Source organism: Halichoeres trimaculatus, unplaced genomic scaffold, assembly GCF_033239565.1.
Source record: "Halichoeres trimaculatus isolate MK-OKI-2021-1 unplaced genomic scaffold, fHalTri1.1 fHalTri1_scaffold_21, whole genome shotgun sequence".
Lineage (NCBI taxonomy): Eukaryota > Metazoa > Chordata > Actinopteri > Labriformes > Labridae > Halichoeres > Halichoeres trimaculatus.
Genome location: NW_027437199.1, coordinates 16,239,499 through 16,265,986, shown reverse-complemented (window position 1 = coordinate 16,265,986; position 26,488 = coordinate 16,239,499). Strand labels below are relative to the sequence as shown.

Sequence of the window (26,488 nt, the reverse complement as noted above, 5' to 3'; positions counted from 1 at the left end):
AAAACAGTTTGCAAAAATACAACCCATTGTGCTGTGTAAAGGACATTCTGGGCTTTACGATGATATCTGATTTGTAAGAGTTTATCCAATGAAACGAAAGATTTCTTTCCAAAATGGCGAGTGTAAGAAAAGAGAGTTATCAGATTTATGCAAGCGTTGTGCTTTTAAAGATAAATACGGGATGTTTCTTTAAAACACAGGTGTTTAAGCTTTATTTTGAGATGTTTTGGTGCTGTACATTTTTCTTTAAAGTACCTTAATCTTTTTTTTAGATATACCAATGTCCTCCATGGTGGACACAAGGACTTACTAGAGCTATGTTTTCATGTGAAATACAAAATACTACTACACACACTCCTAATCATGCACATACATACAAACATGCATGCCCACATACACTAACATCCCCTGCAAACATAAATACACTTACATACAAACACACACTCAAATATAAACAAAAACACATACATATAAACACATACGAAAGCACATCTTGATACATATACACATAGATAGATAGATAGATACATACATACATACATACATACAGACATACATACAGACATACATACATATATAGCTCAAACAAAGTTTAGTGTTAAGTTTTCAAGATTTTTTGTTTGTTTTTGAGATTTGATGATTTGATGTATACACCTGGAAAAGGAAAGACTAAACAAGCTACAATTGTTATAAGCTAACTTTTATACAGTTAATGAATTATGTTTTGTTCTATCACAAAACAACAATAACAAAAAAAAAACCCTTTTTGTTCCCCCTTTGAGACTTTAGAAAAGATGAGACTGTTTTTCAGTATAAGTCCTGCTGTCTACTGCAAAAGACATTACATTAATAAAAGTTAAAAAAAAATGTATGTAGAAAAAAATATTGCATTAGACACCAAGATGATTATGTAATACATAAATATGCAAAAATGCAACAATATTTGTTCTTCTAAGTCTCAGGAGGATACAAGGAAAATCACTACTAGTTGTTAGGACAGCATGAGTGTAACTTACCACATAAGCCACAGGGTGGAGCTCTTGAGTGTAGCAGCAGTTTTCCAGTTTTCCCCCTTGAATCGTTGCACCTGAGATAACTAACACCTTACCGGTAAAGTCAGCCTTTTTGACCTTAAAAGATGTTTTCAGGCTGAGCACTGCAGAACACCCCCCCCCCCCCCCTTCCCCCCAATAAACATAAAATCAAAGATAAGACATTTAACATTGTCATACTGTTCCACTTATCAACCACCTCTAAGTCCAAACAAATGCATGTGCTTTGAAGACAAATGCAATTACAGCAAGACACAGACAATCCGAGAGAGACAAGCAAATAAAGACAACGAACGTGGATTAAACCCAGGCTGCCAAATGGGATTAGAGGCATGTCAAACCTTTCAGTACAAAAGAGAGAGAGTCGTACACACTTCACATGTAGACCAAATGAAAGAGAAATGACAACAAGTGGCACAATGTTTGTACCCCCTTTACCCCCTCTCAGAGTCTAATTAACATCAAGTGTTTAACAAGCTCACAGGAGACACTCTGAACGTTGAAATGGGATGACATGTGTTTGTTACTCTTCTCAGGGATTTCATGACCTTCTGAAATCTTTATCAGTTACTGCTGATGATCTAAAGGCACCATCATCAGTGATGAAACGTGCAAAATTCTGACAGCTGTCCAAGGGGCCAAATATGTTTTAATCTATCGTATAAATCTTTTGAGAGTTATTGATAGTTTCTTTTCCTCTTTGTTCTTGTATTTAGGACAAAACAGAGGACAAAGGTTGAAATCTTGAGTGGAATCAGACTCGTGTTGTGCAACCATCCACTGCGACTGTCAGGATTGGAGAGGGGTTGGAGGAGATGCACAAAGAGAAAGACAAGTTCAGACAGATGAGCAATAACAAACAGCAATGATGCTTCCCTTTGTTTCTATCCTGCTTCCTTCTTATCTCTGTTACACAAGATCAAATGGTCAGCATACGAGAAAATACACAGGTAGATTGAGGGTGACTGTAAGCCACAGGAACATGAGCAAAGAGAAAACCTTTGAGGTTTATTTTTCTTATTTTTAAGACTTGAACTTGTCGGCACAAGCTCAACCTTAAAGATTTATTCTTAATGAGGAAGCTTTTAGCTTTCCCATCAACAGACCAGAGAGGAGTGAGCATGAGGGTTTGCCCTCTTGCTAAAATGTCTGTCTTGCTAACATTGAGAGCAGAAAGAGCAGTAAGAGCTACTTGAGCTACAACAGTGGGACTTTTATCTAAACCCTACTTATGCTGTAAAGAAAATGTAGAAAAAACTCTCTGAAAAAAGAATCATCTGTCTAATAAAGACATAACAATATGAACCTGATTAAACCAGCTGTGTTATCTGATGTAAAGATTACTGCACACACATTTATGTTACTTACAGTGGCATAGTGGCTTCCTTTGCCTCCTGAACTCCCACTCCCAAACATACTTATTTTTCATATGGTACAGTTATTGTGCAACCCACCCACATACATGGCACCATAGCATGTTTCTATAAAACTACGAGTGCTCTGGAGAATATGAAGGTAAACAGAAGTCAGTGATTTCTTAATGTTTTTCTCTTACATCACTCACACAAGTCTCTTTCTTCTAAGTTTTGGGGAATATTCAAATGAGATCGTGCTTTAGCTCCGTCTGGGGCAGGTTGCTAAGTTACAGGCTATGTCAGGAAGTGACAGGGGAACATAATTACAACCCTGGTTGACAGACAGAGACTATAGTGTTCAGAGGACTTACCCAAGCAATAAGACAGTAAGTCTTTGAAAGGATAAGAACTGAACCTTTTGTATCATGATGATGAAGGTGCAGATGAAGAACGACATAAACAATCAAGGAGCAAAGACACTTAATTTTGAGCTGTCATATATAAATTATGATAGCGAATAAGCTATAAGCTCCCACAGAACCAAACCTCTGTTCTGTATTGTGAGGCTGACACAGAATCTGCAGTTCCTCAAGTGACCACTGGAGGCTGGCTGCAGAAGCATCAGGAACCCCATACACACCATTCTTTATAGCAATAACTAACATGTACAGCCAATCACGATCTATCTGCATCTCATTTACCTATTTTTTTTTTAAATATTATAGTAACATGTCTTTACTATAATTTAAGGCATGGCTCTCTGTAGCAACATAGACACAGCACCACCTCTTTGTCCTAACTTTTAGCTGCATCCAAATGGACACTGCTGTATGCTGAGAGCTTTAGTCTGTCTTTATAGATTTTTTCCTGCATTTTTAAGTGATTTTGCACTCAGAATTTATATTATTGTAATGACTAAGAGCAAATATTCATGTATTCAATGATAAAAGATGTATCTTATTGCCTCCACATGTAGCTGAAACACTGTTGTCGTTGATAAGAAGGGTTTAGTTTGCTTGTGCTTTAGTTATTACTAAAAATATCCATCTTCTGCCCCTCTGTGCATTTTGCTACCAAAACACCTCAAACTGGTAAATTAGGGATTTATTAGTGTTAACACCAAAACTTAACAGTGAAAGGAAGACTAAACTAGAAAAAGCACTCAGAGAGCGCAGACCTCCACCAAGCATATAGTGATTGTCACCAACACTTTAGTCCTACTTTAATGTTATACTCACTTGCAGCAGACTGTCTGCTACAATTTGGTGTTAGTTGCAGGTTTGTACGATAATTTGTTCCCTGACAGTGTTGAAAATTATGATGACCCAGTACATATTTCATATTCTAGATCTTAGCATCCAGAATATTGGCAGGAACTGGATCATACTTTTTACATCTGTTAGAGATTATGGTAACCTTGTCTTGGATTGTTTTGCAAAGAAACCAACCATATATGGTGGAGTTTTATACACATAAGGTGAAAAAGACCCAATCTCACATAAAATCCTGGTTCCAGATGGTGATCTGGATCACCTCCAAAATTTAATCAGTTCTTTCTCATCCCATTTTGAACATTTCCTGAAAATTTCATCCAGATCAGCTCGTTACTTTTTGAGTTATGTTGTTCACAGAGAAACTCCCAGAATCATAACCTCCTTGGTGGTGGTAATAAACAAACACAATAAACTCCCACATCGAGAGGCAATGGGGGTCAATCACTGAAAAAAAAAAGAGAAAGTGCTCACTTGGGAGCCAAAACACAACTTGATAAACTGCCCTTACTGTGGAGAGCACGCTGCACAACTCTTTTATTTTCTTTTTGCCTCAGTACTTCAAAAAATTGGTGCCACCCATCACTCTTGACATCCCTTCATTTGTGCATGTTCATCTTGTTTGGGTGTTTAATTGACTTAAAATTAACCCCTTACTTCCTGAATTAATTAAAAATAATAAAAATAGATTGTTTTGTGTGGTAATAATGAGATACAACATGATAGGGTATGTCGCAAAATTACAACAACAGGCATCAAGGGTTAACACCTCACATAGAAGGGATCGATATCAGGGGTGTTTTCTTGATTTTCTTGCCCAAAGGTTGAGGTCCTGTGCCAAGTCATGTGATTTTGAGTCATGTGATAAATGAACTCTAATAACCTTATCATTTAAAACAACACAAGAAGCTTTATATGAGGCAGGGAGAGACATCAGTAAGTGTGGGGGAAAATATCAAATAAAGGAACAGCTCCAGCATTTTTTTCTATTTAGTAGGAATATTTATTTAAAAAGCCGTTCAATACAGAAATAGTCATCTATTATATGTATCATCAGACAATCAGTATTTCACTCATGCTTTCTCTGATTATACAGTTTCAAAAAAGTACAAGATTCATTTTCCATAACTTGTGCACATAAAATACACTAGAAAGCAATTAAAAACACTGGCACAAAATAGTTAACAAGTTTTTCCTTTAAACAATTTATTCATCTGAAGAAGGCATCGCACAGTTCCAAGAATATTAGTGAAAGTTTTAAGGCCATTTGTACAGTTAATTTTCAGATAGATCAAAATACTTCAAAACAGAAGGAACCAGTGCATCCTTTGTAAAACTGCACATGCAAATGTAGTGCACGTTTCTGAGAAAGTATGACAAGCGTACACTTTATTTGGATAGCTTCAGTAAACAAAGACTTATGTGTCGTAACACCTCACGTGGTTTATCAAAACACTCATAGAAAGCTGCCTTACAGGCACACACACACACACACACACACACACACACACACACACACACACACACACACACACACACACACACACACACACGCACACACGCACGCACACAGGCAAAGTGTATTAATGCTGTAGTAAAGACATGCATGCCCACATATACAGTCATGGAACACACTCCCTCATTACACACTTTGTGGAGCTCTGCAGAGTTAGTTGGCCTTTGCACTGTGGTTAAGTAAAAAAAGATGATAATACCAACTATAAAAGAAAAATATTTATATACTGAGCACCAAGAGCTAGAAAAAGTAAAACAATTGTAGTGATGGTTAAGATCATGGTTTTATGTGGGCGTGTCAACATAACAGCACTATGCTGATATTTAAACACTAACTGAATTCACTGATTTGTCAGATAGTTGAAATTGGGTTTTTTTTTTTAATTATACGCGATATGCAGACCTTCATATCAAGCCACTAAAACTTAATTAGATGTAGGTAAAGTGAGTTTGAAGACCTTTTTAATGCATGATGTTGACAATTCTTTCTGTTTGTGTGTTTGTGTTGGGAGGGAGATGTTATAAGCAGAGTTAAAAGCATGGACAGATTTAGCGTATCACAGTTTAATTGAATGTCATACATTCACTTTTAGCTTTAACAAACAAAAAAGAAAAAAAAAGATTTTATGATGATAGCATTTCACTTTTCACTATTAAGTTGCTTATAAGTAAATTAGTTTGCTGGCACACTGTGTATCTCTCTACAAGCTGTCCATTTAATTTAACAAGACTAGCAATTAATGAAATACCTTTTCTTTCAAAAAGAATTTACTAAATAAGACGACTTAAAACAGGAGGTAGATAGCCATTCCAATAGAGAAATGCAGGCATCCCTAAGTTACTTTCATAATGTGGACAGCATCTAACGACAGGGCTCTGGAGTCAAGCAGTGGAGAAGTAATTTTTCAGAAATATCTATCATTAAAAAAAGAAAAGATCAACAAAGAATTTGTGGTGGCTTGCATTTTTATTTTCAGGATGGAATTATATTTAAAAAAAAAGTCTAGCTCATATCTGTAAGGGATGACTCAGCATTTTGGAATATTCTACAGTCTCATCTTAAAATTGATTTTTTTTAAACCCTGATGTAATCTGGTGCAACCTCCAAACGGTGTATTAAAAAAAAAAAAAACTTCCATAATGACATAATCACATTCCTATTATGAGAAAGCATCAGTGCCAGTTATTGGTAAAACAGGTGCAGCACTGAGAAACTTTTCTATGTAAAGCTACAATATGGATCTTTATCTCTTTGTGGGGCGATTAGAATAATCTGTGAAAAATTAACAGTAAATATTGTTAAGTACTTATTTTCTTGATCTGCGCGTCCCCATTACGTGTTACTACTGTTAAACTCAGTCTGGTAAGGCCAGTGGCACATTGGTTAACATTAGCTGACTTGAGACAGACCCTGCTGTTTTGCTGACAGCGCATGCTGGACTCTTCTCAACCTTTTAAGGTTATGTCCACACGTAGCCGGGTATTTTCAAAAACGAATACCCCCACCCCCCGTCGTTTTTAAAGATACTTCTGTTCACACGCAGCGGGTAAATCCGCCAGTGAGTGTGGCTTGAAGCATACCATACCCATAATGGGCAGTATTTTCCAGACGTAAAACTCATGTCAGCCAATCAGAATGAGCCCCTGTCATTCAGCTGTGACGTTGAAGAACTGAAAACTCTGTTTACCGGCGTCTACACGGAACCATGAAACTGGAGTTTTCCAAAATCTTCATTTTGGCTGGATTTTTTCACAATTTCAGGTTTTTTGCAACTTACGATTTCATTGCACGAGTTGCAATGACAAATAAAGTTCTATTCTATTCTATTCTATCCTTTTTAGAAAATATCATTTTTGGTGACGTAAAACTGCAATTTCGTGTAGATGACAAACGTAAACGTACAAAAATATATGCATTTTCCTAAATACCCGGCTACATGTTGAGCAGTAGCGTGAAAAAAGTTGATGTCATTCAAGTAGAAACTGTAGGTCAGCGTAAAGTTTGGGAAGTTAAGAGACCTCAGTGCTGCCATGCTGTGCCCGGTAAAGCAGATTATGAAAAGATATGTATTCCTGTTTTTTTCTTCTGTTAGTGATGCGTTTACAATTCAGCTGGAGTATTTAATGCATTCGGGTTGGGGACCAACAGTTGAAAACAGCCTGATACATGTTTTAATGTTTTCATAACTGGCTTCCTAAATCTAATTCTTCATATTTAAGATGAATGCTTATCAAAAATATACTACACCTCAGGTCCCCGAGACAAATTCCTTTTATATTAAGAGTACTGTGAGCTACTGGTGTGTTTTCTTCTTTTGGGGGGAATTTTGGAAATTGACAGATAGGAAAACTTAAGTGAAAGTGGGAATGTGAGTAGCAGAGAGTGAGGGAAGACTTACAGGCAATGGTCAAAGGAGTCAAACTGGTGCGGATCAGTGCCAAGAGGACTATAGCCCCTCTGGCACAGGGTGCTACCTTAAACTGCCAGGCCAACAGTGGCACAGGCTACTTTAGAATGTTTCCTCAATATGAATACAAAAAATACACCTTTACATATACTTTAACTCTTTTGGTACAATTATGTTATTTTCTCGTTATTTATTAAATACGTAAATGTTCCTGCATTCTCACTTTTTTTTAAGACAACATGCGGTCATACCCACATTTGACATTACCACTCATCCTTTAAAAACACAAAGTAATTTAAACATTAAACAGTCCTCAACAACTCAAAAAACTGAGCTCTTATTAATCGGCAGAATAAAAAAAAAAGTCATTCAACCTAGAGAAAGGTCTCGTTCAGAACAACAATCACACAAATCATCCTTTGACGAATAAATGCAACATAAAAATTTTGACAAAAAATCTAAGGAGGCTATATCAAGCTAGAGATGCAATTACGTGTGCCAAAAAATGAAAAAGCAAAACAAAGCAAAAATAACACAAAATACAAAGCATAAGCTTGTTTATCGTTTCATTTTTGACCACTGGGCTCTTTTGCTCAAACAGTATTTTGTTATAGAGCGCAGGTGCTATCATTTTACACATGTTACAGGAACTGGGTGTTATAACGACACAAAAGGATAAACCCCCTGGAAATGTGGGGATTTTTTTAAGTCAAGGCAGAAGGTGAAAGGGGAGGAGACAGAGAGTGGGAGAGATTAATCATGTTTCTATTTCAAAGTCAACCAAATGCTACATCAATTAATAAAATACTTGATTTTCTTTTTTTCTTTCTTTTTTTATTTTTGAACTTTACTAGAGCAAGTTAACTTTTTTCTGTGCTCTTCAAACTAGAATTTGTTTACAAATGTGAGTTTAATACAAATGGCCACATGTGTTTTTATATCTAATCTCCTAATACAGATGTATGATATCTGAAGCTGAGAAAACACTACAAGTTTTAGATATCAACAGATTTCATTCATCATTTCCACCTGTTTATCAAGCCAGATTTGTCAACTGACTCAAGAAAAAAAATGATTTGCTATCCTTAACGGTCTGAAATCTCTTTTGTGAAGAGGAAACAAAAATAGAGTGATAATGGCATAAAAAGAAGGCCAATTGAGATGGAAAGTGATTGTGAAGAAGAGAGGCTGTAGCTGGTAGACAGACAGATTCCTCAGGTCTGAAAACAGCGCAGAAAGAGTGTGAGGTAACAAATGTAGGTACAGGCAGAAATTCATTCATCCCCCACGGACTGAGACGCCCACACACTGATGGGTAGAAGAGGTAGTGCAGGGCCACTGTATGCATGCACTTGATTGAGGCTACACTCATGCAAAAGGTAAATACAAACACCAGAGTATAGAACGGTACGGTACAGTATGGTACAGAGGGGCTACCAGGACCTGCACTGCTACCTGACACACTCGCCAGGGAAAGAGAAGACAGAGAAGAGAGAACATTAAAAGCTTCAGTTAGAAACTATGTGGATATAAAAAGTATCAACAGTAAAAACCTTGTTATTGTAATCTGTAAACACCAGTGAGCTGCAAAGAGATAGAGAAAGAATGAAAAAAGGACAAAAGAAGTTACAGAAGTTCAGTTATTTACAGGAAAAAGAAAAGAACTTATTTCAGATCAAGTTATTCCTTTAATCTGTCTGGAGACATTCTCTTTCATGTTTTCCTAACAACTGTCTTTCATTTCTGCTTTCTTTCCTTTTCCTCTGACTCCTGCTCTTCTACTCTAAAAATCAGGCCTTGAACTCTCCAAAGCCCGCCTCGGTTTTCAAGGCCAAAAAACACAGACCGCAAAAGGAATACGTGACGGTGGAATTAAACAGACTCGTTTGCTTTTCCTGCTCTCCAACGCAGTCCTGTCTGACCCCCCCCTGTCTCTGAACACAGCCTCCCTTACACAAGACAGACCACCATGGTACTTGGTGAAGGCTTGTAGAGCAGCTTTAGGAACATGGAAGTATTTTCTGCGTTAAGTCTGGCTAACCCAGACTCTCACACCTCTGGCACCCTGGCTCCTCATATCTGGGTCTGTAGGGGTTGGCCTGGCGGTGTGTAGGGAGGCGGTGCTGGGGATGGCTTGATCCCTCGGGTCCTCATGTAGGAAAGAAACTGGTCAGGAATCTCAGCCAGGACATCTTTGGCGAGTCGTGCCATGCTTAGGATGTGGTTCCCCGTTCGGTCAATGTAGTCCCTGAATGGGACAAACTACAAGAGAAAGAAAGGAATCAAATTAAGACATTTTGAAGAAGGAAGGAATAGCAAACAGACACTGAATGTGATGATGGGTATAAAATAGTGACAGACTGATTCAAGGATCTTTCATTATTACAGCGCTATCACAGTGGGGAATGTGCAAAGGCTATGCACAAGTTGTACAGACAATTTTCACCCTTAAAGAGGCTATGAGAAGGATCTGTTTTAATTGGACTCTCTCGCCATCTTGTGGCCTGGAGTTTCTGCACACTGTCATAAATTACCTCTAGCGAGGCGTGTTTGGAATTAAATGGAGATTGGATCAAATCAAGTTTTCTTTGCTCTAAACAACTTTTTACTGGATACAACGCACTGACGTAAGGTATTTATCAGTGCAGTTACGTAGCGCTACGGTTTAAAACGTGACATCAAGCAAATGTTGTAGGAGCCCGCTATATGTTAGTGACGTCCACAGCCCTGTGCTCCGACATATCTGTTGGCTAACGTGACAACAAGTAAACACTGTCAGTTTGTAAGTTGTTCAGTAGCTGTTTATACTTAGCGTAGCTGGCAGTCTTTTCTTAAGACATGTCTGTAATGTGTAATGTTAGTAAATCCTGGTTAGCTATGTCCTGCCAGTCATCTACCAAGCAGAGCTAACGTAACCTCACTCTTCATTTTGTTGATAGAAGTTTACTTATGATTTTTATAGTACTATACAATACAATACATGACATAAGGTTCCCCTGACTCCCATCCCCGTCCACAGTAACACTGAGGAGAAAGAAAAAAATCACAACAGCAAAATAAATTTAAAAATAAATAAATAAATAACTAAATAAATAATAATAATAATATGGAATAAATGAATTTAAAAAAAGAATATTATTATAAACAATAAATATAAAATCACAGTAGACAAATACAGTATGACATTCAATAAGCCATTTGAGGTCTAAAGTAACACACTCCATCACCTTGGTTACAAGCAGTTACCTAAGTTGTTGTGTTATATTTGACAGCATTTTTTTTCTGTGCTTTGAAAGCAGATATAAAAAGATATCATGCATCACACATTCCTACAAATAACAGATGTCATGTAACAAAGAATGTTAAGTATTGATGCACTCTGGGGCAGCCGATGTCTGAAACGAACAGCTTCAGGCTTTAAAAAGAACCAATTATTAAATTCCAAGGCAAATGTCTGAGACTACAGGAATCCAATTATATGGAAAGTATGCAGGTTTATACAGAGAAGTCTCAACATTAACTATCGCTACAGCAATCTGCAGAAATGGTCAGTAAGGAATAAGACACTGAAGTAATTAAAAAATGTGCTTAAGGTTACTCATTTGATAAAAACACACCTGTCCACCCTCCTGCTCAGTATTCCTATGATTAACATCTCAAGACAGGCGTCCACCTCACAGTATGAATCCTCCTGCTGTGATAAACTGCTAGTTTTCTGTTTTCTTAAGTCAATAATGTGCCATACACCTTCCGAAACTCAATGTCACAGAGAGGACACAAATCATAGCTGCTTGATCGACTTAATGAGCTGTTGTCATTTAAAATCACAAGATTGTGTAAGAGGCCAATTTGTGCTGAAAAATCCTTGCTGCAAAATGTAAACTCCAACATGTCTCTGAGGTTACTAGCCTGCTGATAACGAGCCCCTGCAGGCAGCAGTTTTAAAATTCTCCAATACTGAAATACTGAAAGCTGCCCTTTTTTCAGATAGAATGTGTGTGTGTGTGTGTGTGTGTGTGTGTGTGTGTGTGTGTGTGTGTGTGTGTGTGTGTGTGTGTGTGTGTGTGTGTGTGTGTGTGTGTGTGTGTGCTTCAGCTTATTAAAATCCAACTTAAAATTGTGCCTTCAGTGACTACATACCTCGAGAGAGGGTAAAGGTCGTAGGGGAGGAAAATAAACTATCTAAAATCAGCACAAGCTCAGAATAAATATTGTTTTTATTTTTTTCTATTCTTATTGTATTATAAATATAATTTTCTATACAAATAATTTTTAAAATTTTTGGAGCAGATGGATAAATTTCTGGAAGGACTACCTGTGGACTTACTAAGAAATCTAGTCTATTAATTTTCAAACCAGGCCGGAATTATGAGCTAATGACTTTTCATTCAGTTATATCAGAAACATACAGTGCAGCTGTCAATCAGTGGCTGAATATCTGACTGATCATTCTTCTCATTTCAATATCCAAATGCCCCTGACTTTGTTATTGTACCTTAAATAATAACATATTGTTACTTACTAAAATGTGTTTTAATGGTGTTTCAGTTTTATTTTGAGTGTTTTAGGTTTAATCCTTTTCCTAAACCCTCTCAAGGCACACATTACTGATTTGCAACAGCTAATTGCTAGTTACCTAATTACTCCATATCCACATTTTATGAGCCTTTTTTTCTGAGAACCACTGCAGAACTTAGTTGTGCATTAGCAACAAACAGTTTCCTACTATTATCCCTCCAACTGAGCTGTGTCACTTTTAACATTGGTGCCTTCTTGGTTTCACCAAAACAGATTTTCAAGGCATCAATTCCATGTAAGTTTATATATATATATATATATATATATATATATATATTTATACACTTTATATATATATATATATATATATATATATATATATATATATATATATATATATATATATATATATATATATATATATATATATATATATATATATATATATATATCTTTATTTATACACATACAGTATCCCCAATTTATTACAATGTTGCCACATCCCAGAATGCATTGCATGAGGAAGTGCCTCTCAAAAAAAGACAGAATTGTTTATAACTACCCCATATGATATATTTCCCAAAATAAATGTAAATACATTAATTAAAAAAAAATCCCAAAACATTTGATTGACTATAAAAAGGCTAGAGAGTTAGCACTACAGCACGTTTTGCAGTAAATGGGGCTGACAAAGTACTGTACTAATGAAATAAGTCTTATCTTAAAAAATAACAAAGATAGGAAGTAATTTGTTTAATTTCAAACTGGTTTTCATCAGCAAATTAAAAAAATCACCAATAATTTCAAAGAGTGTACCTGAACAATGTCTCTTTCAGCGAATCGTCCTCTGGATGAGATTCTGACTTCATCTCCATCTAACTCAACCATGGCTGAGGAAAACAGACACATTAACATACATTAGTAAATTATTTCTTGCTGTTGCTGAATCCTAAATTTGATACAGCGTACCAAACAAATCATGTAAGCTGCAAACCCCTAAATAAAATGTTTAACTTCTTCTTCTCGAAACTTGTTTCTCACACACAGGTGAATAATGTCGTCTTACCATCAAACTCTGCAGGCCCGACCCCCACTATGATAATGGACATCGGCAGACAGGAAGCCTGCAAGAGAGGAGAGGAAAAATAAGGTTTGCTTGACTCTTTTTTGTTGATCAAATGGTGTGCAAGTGTCCCAATGTATGTTTCTATTAACAGGATAAATGTAAGCGTCATATCAACACACGTTTTGCCAACATATATGATTTGCAGCACAAACAAATGTCTGACAGTCTTTGATGTGTGTTTTCTGTGCCCCCCCCTGTAGAACTGTGGGGTTGTGGCATTGCACTGAATAATTCTAGTGACAATAGAATAATAAAAATGCCTTAGCTTGTTTACAGCTTTTAAACAACATGTGTGTGTGGTGAGTGAAAGTGTCACAATTCACACATAAAGTAAAGGCCAGCAGTGTGGTTTTGATTAATTGGCAGACGTCATAAGAGAGAATGATCCCATCAAAACATCTCTAACAGGCGCCTGGCTCCTTCTACCACCTCCTCTTCCTCTTCTGATCTTCATTTCTTCTTAGGCCTGAGACAGATCACTGACATAGAAATAGCTGCCATATTCACATTCATTTTTTTTTTTTGTATGCTACACTATGTTGCTTCCCCCAGGAACACATGGTGCCGACAGTGATTGAGACACAGATGCAGGGTGAATGAAATGCTGTCAAAAGTGAAAGCTGCACAGCACGTTAAAAAAAAAAATCAGGCTTCTCGGTTTCAATATTTCTGTTGACACGATGAGGAAAGATAAATAAACAGAGGGAATAAAAAATGTGTAAAAGTACCAAATACTTTCTATAAATGACCCTAATGCTGTTTTTACTGTCTGAGACTTCAGTGTGTGTTACGGATCGAAGGAGCAGTTTTTCTCTCTCTGACCTAAAAAAGTCATAAGAATTTGTGAGACAGGTTTCCTCCTTTATAACCTTTCTTATATCATTTCTTCCTGATTTGATAATAAAGAAACAAATAAACAGTATGTCTGTACCTGTGAATGGAAATGTGCTCAATGGCTGTTTTCTAACCCGCCTACTACACGAGTAGTGCCTACTATTTTGACTGAAATTCAGTCTGTAGTAGGCAGAATGTGGAAACTTGAAGTATGCCAAAAATCCCCAGATGTCCGACTGATCCAGGAAAATTTCTCAGTATGCAACGGACCAGTCTACCTGGCATACTGTTTCCCACAATGCACGGTGCTTACGCAGTTTGTGTATGCAGGTGGCAGGTTTTGGTGAATTACCGCCATCTAGTGGAATGAGTTGGCACTATAACTACAATACAACAACACTAATGTTAAAAAAAGACACAAGTAAATCTAGTTACTTCCAGTTGTACAAGAGGTGTTTACTTCTACAGATTCATTAAAGCCCATATAAACCGCTAATTCACTTTTTAGACCATACGTGGATTATACAGAAGTGGTTTTTCCATCAGCTGTAAAAATAAAAATCCCTTGAAGATTTAAATTTTGTGAACAACATAACTTTGGCGTAAGATTAAAAATCAAATATGATGATTTTGCTATGGTATGACTAACAAAATAACTAAAATGCCGAGAGCTACCCAAAGTTTGTGTTGTACATTTATAACAAAGGTAAAAAAAAAAACAAAAAAACATCACCTGTAGCTCTATTTTCCGAAACTGTAAACCAGAGTAGTATACAACAAAACAGACCCAACAAAACAGTCATATTACATACTACATGCAAAAGCAGTGGGCAATACCCAGTGCCTACTTTATACTACATCCACATGTAGTATGCAGTTTGTGGTTTGGAGAACAGCCCATCAGTCACTTTTGGAAAACAAAAAAAAAAAGAATCTCAGATAAGGGATACACTATGAGCTAAAAAATGAGCTTTACAGGCTTTGTTTTGGAGCAGACTTGGACCTAATGGTTCCCCTCATTCAGGATTTAATCCTGGCAGTGTCCGCTCGGCATCAGTATGCCAACAAATGTCAATTCACCAAGTCAAACCTTTCTAAGCACATTGCTAGCTTTGGATCCAAGATCAGTTAAAGGTTAAATTGGGTGTTTGAAACCAAGTCATCTTGCTGGAAATCTGACTTGTAATCAACATCATACTTTTACATGGATCAACATTTCTCCAATGACAAAGGCCAAAAAAACAGAACCCTTTCTGAAGTTTCGGTTTCGTTGTTTCCTTTTTGTATCATGTCAGAGAGTAGGTCAGCTGCTAAGAATAACAGCAGGCACCCTTACATTGACAATAGACTCCTTGGTCTGGGCCATGTCTGAGATGACACCGTCTGTGATGATGAGAAGCACAAAGTACTGGGAGCCATCCTTCACTGAAGCTGCATACCTGTACACAAAACACACACAACCCTTTGTTTTATTATCACTGTGACCAACTCATTAATTCATCATATTATGCATTGCTCTGTGTGGACATAATTAAAACATGCTCTCCAATTAATCCCCAAAGGAAAGTACTGCACGTCTTTTGAAAATGATTTTTCTTTTTAACTAAATGTCACTTCCCTCCCACTCTTAATCAATACTACACTTTGTACATTTCAGATATTTTCTACTCAATTAAGGCTTCAGTCTTTCCTGTAATGTTGGATATGACCTTTTCCTTCCATGCAAGACTGAACTGACTGTTACAGATTTTTTTAGAAACTGTGATTATCTTGGCTTTGATCTCTGTTATTCCTCAACTTTCTGTCTCTTTCTGCTTTGTTTTCCCCCTCTCAAATGGATATCTAAGTGTCTGTCACTGCAGACGTTCCCAACATCGCAGTTAGAGGAAAATGGAGATGCAGAGAAAAGATAAGAGGGTGAGAACAGAGGAGAAGCAGTAAAGTGAAATTTTATTAAGCTACAGGCAACAAAACAAAACAGAAAAAAGGGAAACATGAAGGTGTGACCTGCTAATGTTCCTTTAACAGACTGTCAGATGCAAAGGGGAAATATAGACACAGATATTTGCCACATGCATCCAAAACTAGTCTAAAAGGTGAAAATCTTTTGGTTTAACTTTTTTTTCAATCAAGCACAAATAGTTAGCGAGAGCCTTCTGTACCCTTAAACTTTCTCCAAACCATGAATATAAGCGCCTTTTCTTGCGGTATAAATTATGTTCCCACCCACACAGATGCAAAAACAACGTGCCAGCTGTCAGGGACTTTCTATGTTTGTGTTTTTCTCTTTCCCTGGAGTTCATGTTATAGTTACCTGGCAACACCTGTCGTTAAGAGCCAGTTATAGATATCCAAAGAACACAGAGTCACACATACTCGGTGTTCTTTCATGCTTGATGATTCGATACTCACCATACAGCATTGATAGCTTATTAAAAACATGCTGTATTAGTCGTGTAACTAGACCTTCCCACAGGAAATTTGTGACGCCAGAAAATAAACAGAAAAAGTGGACACAAAAAGTTATAGAAAGGAGAGTTTTTTTTCCCATTCAATCAAATTAATGAGGAAGTTAACCTGGCCACATGGTTAATGACGGGGGAAAAGTTTGTAGGTCCGTAGAGCTGAACCGACTTCAGACTCCGGTAGTAGGCTTCCATCACTCCGTCGATACCTGCGCAGTAAGGGTTCTGAGGGTTCCCGTTCTACAGAGAGAAAGGAAGAAAAAAGAAAAAGAGGATTATTTAAAGATTTCATAAAAAGAAAGAGATGAGACATTAAACCTTTAAGGCAAACTTAAAGATTCTTTTAAAGAGGGGGTATTATGTGTTTTGAGGGGGGCTGTTTTGGTACCCCTGTAGAAGCTGGACATGATTTACAGCTTAAAACATCATTTTCTTCTCCCACTGGATCCCTAGAGGGATAAAGCTTTTTGTTTTCAAAATCAATTATTTTTAAAACACTTTGCTGCTGTCTCTTTAAGACTCCACAAACCCCCTCCTTCTAACTGGCCAGCCACCTGGAGGCTTGTCAGGGGCAGACCCATGGGTAAACTTTGGTGATTGAGGACCAACCCTACAATATGTGTTGACTTCACCATTTCAGGAAGTCTTGGAGATCCAGTAGAGATCTCATACCAATTGTTACTTTGTATCCATGTCTACAATGATGGGACACCATAATATCTCCTCTTTAATGAGTCCAGATTTGAGGTTTCCAATTTCCCTTAATTTTTGAAAGGGTTACTATATCTGCTGAATTTGACCTACTGTCTACGTTTCACAACATCTGTGGTTGTAAAAAAACGTGTAAACACTGCATTCACTGCAACAACATCTTTAATTTCATTCCTCCAGCTCATCTTGACCCCCTAACTGTTCATGATCTTACCAGCGCAAACTCATGGGAGATCCGCCCGTCTGGTGGTAGCTTGGCTCCAAACCCAAGTGCTGGAAACATCTTATCACTGTCGTAGTCCTGGATGATTTCCCCGACGGCCTTCAGGGCCATCGCGTAGGCATTCAGCTGGTAGGGATTCATGTAGTGGAGTGAGGTGGGCTGTGCAGGGTTACCTGTTTGTGATAAAGGAAACAGAGAGAGGATGCTTCACAACTGGAAAACAGACGAGCACTTGGTTGCACCAGCTGTGAAAAATGGGGCTTATTTTGAGAACAGTTTCAATCTTATTCTTGTGAAGGTACAGTGTTTTAAAAAATGGCATATGGAGGATGAGGAAAAGCTGAGAGTTTTGCCAGTTTCCTTTCATCTGTTCTTTTTTCACACTTTAATTTTCCTTTGGTGGATATAATTACTGTACACCTGCACAGCATTAGGGTATCATAGCATTAATGTGCAGCATGTTGTAGTTGACAATTTCACCATTCAATATCACTGTTATTATACATTACGAATCATCACCATATTAAAATATCACTGTCATATTTTACATTTACATGTAAAATAACAGGTTCTGGTAATTATGAGCTGAAGTAAGATAAACCACACCTCTGTGGTGCTGACACAACTCAGGTTTTACACTAACTAGTTCCTACTTTGGTTAAATGTGGACTGTACGCCCTAACTGAAGACACAGCTTGTGTAGAGCTGGTGCAACAAGCCAGTAAAAGCATGTTCTTTGCATTTGCAGTAGTGGGTCAGTATTTGAAAATGAGTAAAGCTGGGTGGAATTTTTGGCTGAAATTTTTCTTGAATAACTGGAGATTACTAAAAATTATATGCCTCAAGTATCTTTTCAAATGAAGACAGCAATTGAGCACACTGTCTTTGGTGCACTTTGCAGAGCATTAGAGCCCAAGAACAACCATCAAACAGCTCTGAGAATTGACATTTACCAGCATTAAAAAAGCACCACTAACAATAAATCCCAGCAAACTAATTTCAAATTTTTAATTTCATTTACTAGAAAAGCAGTCAGAGAGTACAGACCTCCACCTAGCATATTGTGACTGTCATTAACACTTTAGTCCTACTTTAATGTTATACTCCCTTTCAGCAGACTGTCTGCTACAATTTGGTGTAAGTTGCAGGTTTGTACGATAATTTGTTCCCTGACAGTGTTCAAAATTAAGATGACCCAGTACATATTTCATATTCTGGATCTTAATATCCAGAATATTGCCAGGATCTGGATGGTACTTTTATATCTGTCAGAAATTATGGTGACCTTGTCTTGTATTGTTTCGCAAAGCAATCCGACCATTTATCGTGGAGTTATATACACATAGGGTGAAAACAGCCCTATCTCACAATGATAAAGAATCCTTTAATAAAGTCCTGGATCCAGACGGTGATCCAGATCACCTCCAAAATTTAATCACTTCTTCCTTATCTTGTCTTGAACATTTACTGAAAATTTCATGAAAATCTGCTCAATAATTTTTGAGTTATCTTGTTCACAGACAAACAAATATACTCCCAAAAACATAACCTCATTGGTGGGGGTAAATATTTCCCTCGTACATATAGTGACTGGCTGTGTTAGTCCTCCTATAAACAGTATAAAGTCCCCTTTGTATAATTTAAAAGTGACCTGTGGTATCAAAGTCACAGTGCCAGTTAGTAGTCAGGTGCTTCACTGCACTGTCGTGAACATTGGCAGGTGAAACTGTCGAGCATGTCACACTATTAGGTCACAATCATTAAGACACTTAATCATTTTCTTAGATCTGTGGATCTTTGTAGCCTTCAGCAGGTATTCAAAAACATCTTTCAATTAAGGGTGAGTATATAAGTGTGTCTGTTTCTTCTTTATGAAAAAAAATCTCACCATTTGAAGCTGTGAAATCAATGGCCACCGTGAAGTTAATCTGAGTCCTGAGAAGACAAAAGGCAGAGATGGTACATTAATCAATCATTAATTCTCTCTTATCACACACACACAGAGTCACACAATGAGCCAGAGACAAACACGAATCAGAGCACCAAGCATGAAAGAACGGTTAGTCTCTTTTCTTTGAAGCATTTCCTACATTTCTGACCAGCAGGAGCAGGATGTGGTTTAACGCTTTGTCGGCCTGTCACAACTTTTCCACATCATATCCTCACAGACTCCCAAAAACACACACTAAACTCTGCTCTTCTATCATTTACACATCCAATACTAGAGTCATGTAACCAGTAGCTCACCATCTTTGTCAGCCTAGCAGGGCGTGTGAAGAGCGGGCACAGGGCACCAGAGGGGACAGAATGGTGGAGAGGGACAGGGGCTGAAAAATGCTCATTCAATGGTCACCCCACTTGTCTGCTGGTTTTTCATTGGAGTATTAGTAATAAAAAATGCCTTTCATATTTAAACAAAGGTTAACATTAAAAGTGTTTCTATATTATACTGGATACTTGGCGCTTATTGGTAAGGCTACCCACTCTTCCTCTCTGTCAGCCTGGCTTGGAGAAACAACAGATGAATCGACAAACTCCTGTCTTTTGCTCCCTCAGCAGCAGCTTGTCACCTGCTCAACTACAGACAAAATCCCATCAACCTGTCCATAGACAGGTCATAAAAACAGTTCATCTCATGAGGAAGTGGTTTGATATGATGACTGATGAGTGAAGCGCTCAAGAGGGAGTTATCAGCAGTCTGTCAGCGAGGATTTGACCTAAAATCAATGATGAGTGACGACTCCTACACTGGACTGAAAAAAGGAGGAGAAAGGCCCCTTAGTGATGATGGCTGTTAAATAAAGTGAGGGTGAAATCAATCAGCATAATCAATCACTTTAGTCAGACACTGAACACTAATCAATGAACAAAAACTATTTGATCAATAACTGAGTTGAGTTCACACCCACACAGTAGTCTCTTTACATGCTGATACATTTAGCAGTGTTACCAACATATAAAATGACTTCTTTTTGTTAACCCATGTACAATGGCTATCAATAAGCGCCTCTTCTGCAAAACACTTTGTAGGAAAGAGAAAGAGAGATTAGCTTTTCTTCAGGGCTAAGGCACTTTGAATACGTGTCTATCTAGCTCAAGCCAAATTTGTAGGAGGACAATCAGGACCTTTTTAGAAAACCTTGTAATTCTGAGAGTTATCTTCACACCTGAGAAATTATAAAGAGCATGTCTGTGAACACAGCCCCTCATCCACTGTAGTCCATCTTGTGTGAAATCTGCTCCTGTTGTCTAGAAATCCCAGCTATGCTAAATGTAGGAATTATGTTTACAGTTTACAGTTCTACAGTTTCATTTAGCAGACGCTTTTGTCCAAAGTGACGTACAACACAAGCAAGAATTTAGACAGAAGGAAAACCTAGTGAGTGTGACGACTGTGCAACAAGTTATTCGGCTGCAGGTGCTGCCATTAAGTGCAGGAACATTTCATCTGAGACGCTAAAACGCAGTGAAAAAATCTGTTAACACAGAAACGCAGAGGGACTGAAAACGCTGTAGTAAGCATGCCAGGCCTGTAGGTGGTGCTATAACTGTCTTGTCCAGAAGCTGCTTTTGGGAGATCTCCACCAAAGTAGAGTTGAGCTTGCTAAATGCTGCAAAGTCCTGTACTCATGGTGGATTAAGATAAGATAAGACTCCTTATCTTGTCTTGATGTTGGGTTTCTGCTAATAAAATTTTATTAACATTTACGGGTCTAGACCTGTAAATGTTTTTGTAAAGTGTCTTGAAATAACATTTGTTATGATTTGGCGCTATATAAATAAAGATTGATTGATTGATTGATTGATCATCTGGTGTATTGGTGAATACTAAGTGCAGAAGTGGAGCAACAGATGCTCATTTTGTTGAAAGACAGTCAGCAGATTCAACAGATTGAGAAGCCCAAGTACAACACAGTAGTTTGCGACCATTGTAACAACGGTACTGTTGTCCTGTTGTATGTGCTCACGCAAAGCGGAGGGTGATGTCAACTTTTCCACTGAAAACTGGTTTACTGTTTAAACTGCTGAAACGCAACAAAACTTTTGCGTTTCAACCTAAAACCGTTGTCGTGTAAACAGCCCCTCAGTAGCAGTGCTGAAAAATCCCCTGAGGACAAAGAGGAGAAGCTTAAGCCTGAGTGTTCCCTGGACAGATGAGTTTTCAGACATCTCTTAAAAGTATAAAGCAACTCTGTGGATTGTACAAAGTTATGTAATTCATTTCACTGTTTGGGAACAACAGAGGGGAAGAGTCTGGCTAGTGATTTGGAGCCGCGCTGGGCTAGGAGCACCAGGCATCTGGTGCTGGTGTTGGTGTTGAAAAACAGGTACGTATAGGCTGCTAAACTTAGTGAGCTTGTCTGCCTTACTCAAGACTTTTTTTTTGTACTACACAATCTATAACTTTTAGTCTATTTTGCTTTTATAATGCTGAAGAGATGTAGATTCTTCTGGATTAAACTTTCTCTCCTGTGATCTGCCTAATTTTTAGTTTGTGTGATTTAAAAAGTTGTACTCAACAATGCAAGGTTGAATAAGTCGATTAAAACATCAGATTTTGTTATTTTTTAAACAACTAACTCTGTCGTTAGAAGTGTTCTGCTAGGGCCATGGCCTGACTTGTAATTTTTAATTTTGGTAGTATCTGGTTTAATGTCAATCAGGCAAATATATTTACCATTTTCCTGGTAACCTCTAAGATGCTTTGTTTAGGCTAAAAGGTAGATTTCCTTTTTCATTATACACTTTAGCCCAATGTTGAGTATCAAACCAGATTTTTGAGAAGTTAAAACACATTTTCATGTATAGAGTCAAAATACTGAGACAAAAATGCATTTCCCTAGTGCAGAGCCGCCGTATAACCTGTGTGAACTATGCACGTGCACACATGGCCTCCCGTCACTAGAGCCTGCAATCCTGCTTTTTTTTTTAACTATTATCTTTATTAATTTTAATATTTTTAATTAATGGATCAGCCCTTTTCGAGTACATCATGAATAAATTCTTCCTCCTTTGGTTATTTTTCTTTCATTCTTGGTCTTAGAACATTTCGTTCCGGGCAGATCAACTAATAATAATAATAATGTTCTCTGTGTGACTGTTTCTCTGTGTAATTTCTACAAGGACCAGGTTTCCTGTGTTGATTTTGGAGCCTGCAAAACCTGATTCTGCAAGCTTTACATGTCTGTTAGGTTTCACTTTTGATTGTATTAAATATTTTTTTATCTGTTTTTTAATAACTTTACATCAGAAAAATGATTTATTACTTTCTCTACTTACTAGCTCAACACTGACCTATTTACAGATGATTGTAAGTAGGTCATTGTTTACCTAGTAACACAAAGTAGGATGTTCCCTAATGATACAAAGTTTATTGGACACTCAACCGTCTATTTAGTTTTGTCCCTGTTTGTCAAGGCGGGTCTTTCCTCTTCATGATAGGATCATTGAGGAAATTCCAGTAAAACAGCTTTTCAAAGCAGACAGCTGCAAGGACAAGGCAGCAGAGGAAGGAGATTTGAGTAAATTCTGGTCCAGTTCCCTACAAGCAGACTAAATTATGCATGCTCTCTGTCTCTCCTACTAAAGGCCTCCATGTCACGCACACCCAAAGTTTGAGCAAAGAACTCCAGTTTTGTGAGTGGGAAAGTACAGCATGAGAAACAAGGTGAGCTGGGGGACGGAGAATAAAAAAACAGCACAAAAACATAACGGAGGGAGGGGGAGCAGGGGAGGGAAGTGCTTTATCAAAAACACACCTCTGATATGTCAGCCAAGAAACGGCAATGTTGAACTTCACCAGCTATATAAAAAGCTTCAAAGTCGATCTTAACAAAAGTAGAAACTGAAAACTATATATCAAAACTTTGCGTCTGAGTAAAAACCCCAAATTGTTCGACCCCATAATTTTAAATATGGGAAAAAAATGAAACATAAATATCTGGATCAGGTCATAGAGGACAAACTTTCAAAGATGATAACTTTTTAAGCTGTAAAAGTGAATTATGAGCTGAATTAATACAAAACCACACACAAGAAGCCAAACAGCTGGTAGACACAGAGCACCAGAAGCAGCTCAATGAACTGACACAGAGGACACAAAAACCAGAAACCAAGACCCTGTTCAAATGTTTCCAACATAAGGGGTCTCGTATCGTTGCATCTTGGTCTCTCATTTTCATGGAAGGGTGACTGAGGGGCCTCGTTAAAATGGGTCCTGTTCATTTTTTTGAAAATGCAACCCTTCCTGTTAACACATGTTGAGGATGTGCAGATTCTCTGATAACTGGGATGTCACGGCCCCAATTAAGTATAAGTATTATGTTCCCAGACAAATGACCATGCGAGTGGGAGGCTGATAGCAGCAATGGCAGACTAACGAGCTCTACATGTTGTTCTGACCTTAGTATGGCCTTTCCAAAAGAACTGAACTGATATACTGATGATACTCATCAATCCGTTGAAGGAAGATTTTAAGAGTTCTACAGAGGTTTTTCCGAGATCTTATTATCTACGAATGCAAGAAAAAGTATGTGAGCCTTTGTAATTACCCAGATTTCTTCACACGAGTAAGACTGCACAAGAAGACATTTTTCTCATGACTTTTAATTAACACAGTCCACCAGCTGCCCATGTGCTCTATGATAACTTTTCACATAAAAGAGCTGCAGAGACTTCAGTAAAGAGCTGTGCAAGTGACTTCATCACAAAGGAACTGTCCTTGACAAAACTTTAGAGTTAAAGCACACTGTAAAAAGCATATGGAGTGTCTACTAGAAAAAAAACAAATGAATCATCTTTTTGAAATGTATCAAGAGCTGGTATAAATTTGTTCACTTTAAAAAGTTGTATGTACAAATGGTAAATGGAAACGTCAATATATAGCACTTTTAAAGTCTTTCTGACTACTTTAAGCATCATTACACAGCTGGTCACACTCTTCTGTTCACACACTTTCACACACTGATAAACAGCAGCAGCAGGGGAAATGTGAGGTTATGTCTTTCATAAGGACACTTCAGCACATGAATACAGGTGGGGTTGGGAAAAAAATAGATGTATCAAAGTTTAATGATTCTAAAACTTTTTTCTTTTTTTTTTGTTATAAAATTATTATTTTTCATTTCGATTCCCAACTCGGCCGGTGGGCCTTTCTGTGTGGAGTTTGCATGTTCTCCCTGTGCATGTGTGGGTTCTCTCCGGGTTCTCCAGCTTCCTGCCACAGTCCAAAAACATGCTCACCAGGTTAATTGATCACATTTAATTGTCTGTAGGTGTTAGTGCGTGTGTGAATGGTTGTCTGTTTCTGTGTCAGCCCTGTGATTGGCTGGCGACCAGTCCAGGGTCCCTGCCTCTCGCCCAATGACAGCTGGGATAGACTCCAGCCACTCGCGACCCTGAGCAGGATAAGCGGAATAGAAAATGAATGAATGATTTTTTTTTTCCAAATATAAATTCTTCATTTAAGTCTAAAAACTGGGTTGGGAAAAAAGTTGAGATGTCAGATCCCCAGAAAAAAATCCTACAAACTGACTCACATGTCATGTGCATTTTATGGAAAATAAGGCTCCTGATATAGTCTGTGGATATCATCATTCAACTATGCCACATGGTTTGGTGTTAAAAAGGCAAAACTAAAAATCCCAAATCTGCAATATCAAAGAAGTGAGTTTTAAATCCACCCCAAAGATCATAAAAGAATCAAACCAGGAGAAAAGCATATTGTCCAAGCCTTAACTACAGGAGCTAGGATGAACCCTCCATCTTCCTACTCCCCTCCGGGGTTGTTAATTCCCTATAGGAGATAATACAGAATCTTGTGTTAAAATCATGATTGCAATTTCTGGCCTGTGGACACGCACTGTGAGAGGTAATGATATTAAAATAGACTTGAGGCTGTGATTTCTGCCCAAAGGGGCATCAACAAAGTACTGAGCAAATGCATGTACATGAGATGTTATAGTGTTTTATTTTTAATAAATTTGCAAAAAAAAAAAAAAAAAACACATTTTTTTCAGGCTGTCGTGTTGTATAAAACAACAAAAAAAAGAATTTATTCTACTTTGGAATGAGACTGTAACGTGAAAAAATGTAGAAAAAAATGATGTGCTGTGAATATTTTCTGGATGCACTGTGAACAGGAGCCTCCAATTCTTGAACCTCAAAAGAAGTACAGACTGTTATAAAGGAAGAGTCTCTACTTTGAGGGGATGTTTGTTCCATGCACTGTGTGTTTGAGGTGTAGGGTAAACTTTATCAGCTTTTTTTTGTCAGAAAAGTGAAAATGTTCTATTCAAGACAAAAAGTGCTTCAATATGTTCCCAAAAAGTTCTCCTTTTCTGGTTTATCTAAGTGCCAGAGGGAAACACATGCATCAGTGCACTGAGTGTCCTAAAAACAGCATCTAAGGTTGTGCATTGCAACCTCTCCTGATGATATGCAAACAGATGCTGCTGGTTGGGTGGTGTCTGTCTGGCATGAGGGACATAGAGGAGAAAAAGAAGCAGAGGGGAGAGATAACAGCTCATATCTGTAGTGAGTCCAATAAGAAACAAACACTAATACTTTTAGTTCTTGTTAATATTCTTAGCAGGACCTGCAAAGCGAAGCATCTAAGTTGAAGGAAAGCCTGGATTTAATATCTCAAAGCTTTGCCTGCATACTGTGACTCTGCGCCTCTATCTAATGATAACCTCTCAGAATCATCTCCAAACAAGCAGGGTTCCCTCCTGCATCTATTCTGATTTCAATGCTCCATTCAAAGCGCCAACAACAGAAAACAATATCTGTCACCGTGAGTGACAGGGCTGCCTTCAAAGACTCGTCTCAATATGAAAGATATAGCCAGCAATTCTTCATTTCTATCCCAGTGCCCATGAATACAGGTCTCTTTTGTCCAAATCCATGGGTGGTGCAGATGCTTTATCACAGGAACTGAAGAGAATAAGAGCAGGGACGCTTGGGTTGAGATGAAGCTTCTAAAATCAGCCATTTATGCTAATGCTGCGAA

General features: G+C 37.8%; 1 protein-coding gene across 1 annotated transcript in view; it reads right to left on the bottom strand.

Moving 5' to 3' along the window:
• Positions 1-6,135: 6,135 nt before the first annotated feature.
• LOC141810508 (copine-8) overlaps positions 6,136-26,488 on the bottom strand; it is a 72,270-nt gene continuing 51,917 nt past the window's right edge. Inside the window, exons 14-20 of the mRNA XM_074698123.1 lie at positions 19,367-19,413; positions 17,470-17,651; positions 16,657-16,784; positions 15,416-15,518; positions 13,186-13,243; positions 12,936-13,009; positions 6,136-9,863 (exon numbers count right to left, since the gene is read on the bottom strand). Coding sequence (XP_074554224.1) covers positions 9,675-9,863; positions 12,936-13,009; positions 13,186-13,243; positions 15,416-15,518; positions 16,657-16,784; positions 17,470-17,651; positions 19,367-19,413 — 781 coding nt within the window. The 3' untranslated portion in view covers positions 6,136-9,674. The remainder of the gene's footprint in view (positions 9,864-12,935; positions 13,010-13,185; positions 13,244-15,415; positions 15,519-16,656; positions 16,785-17,469; positions 17,652-19,366; positions 19,414-26,488) is intronic.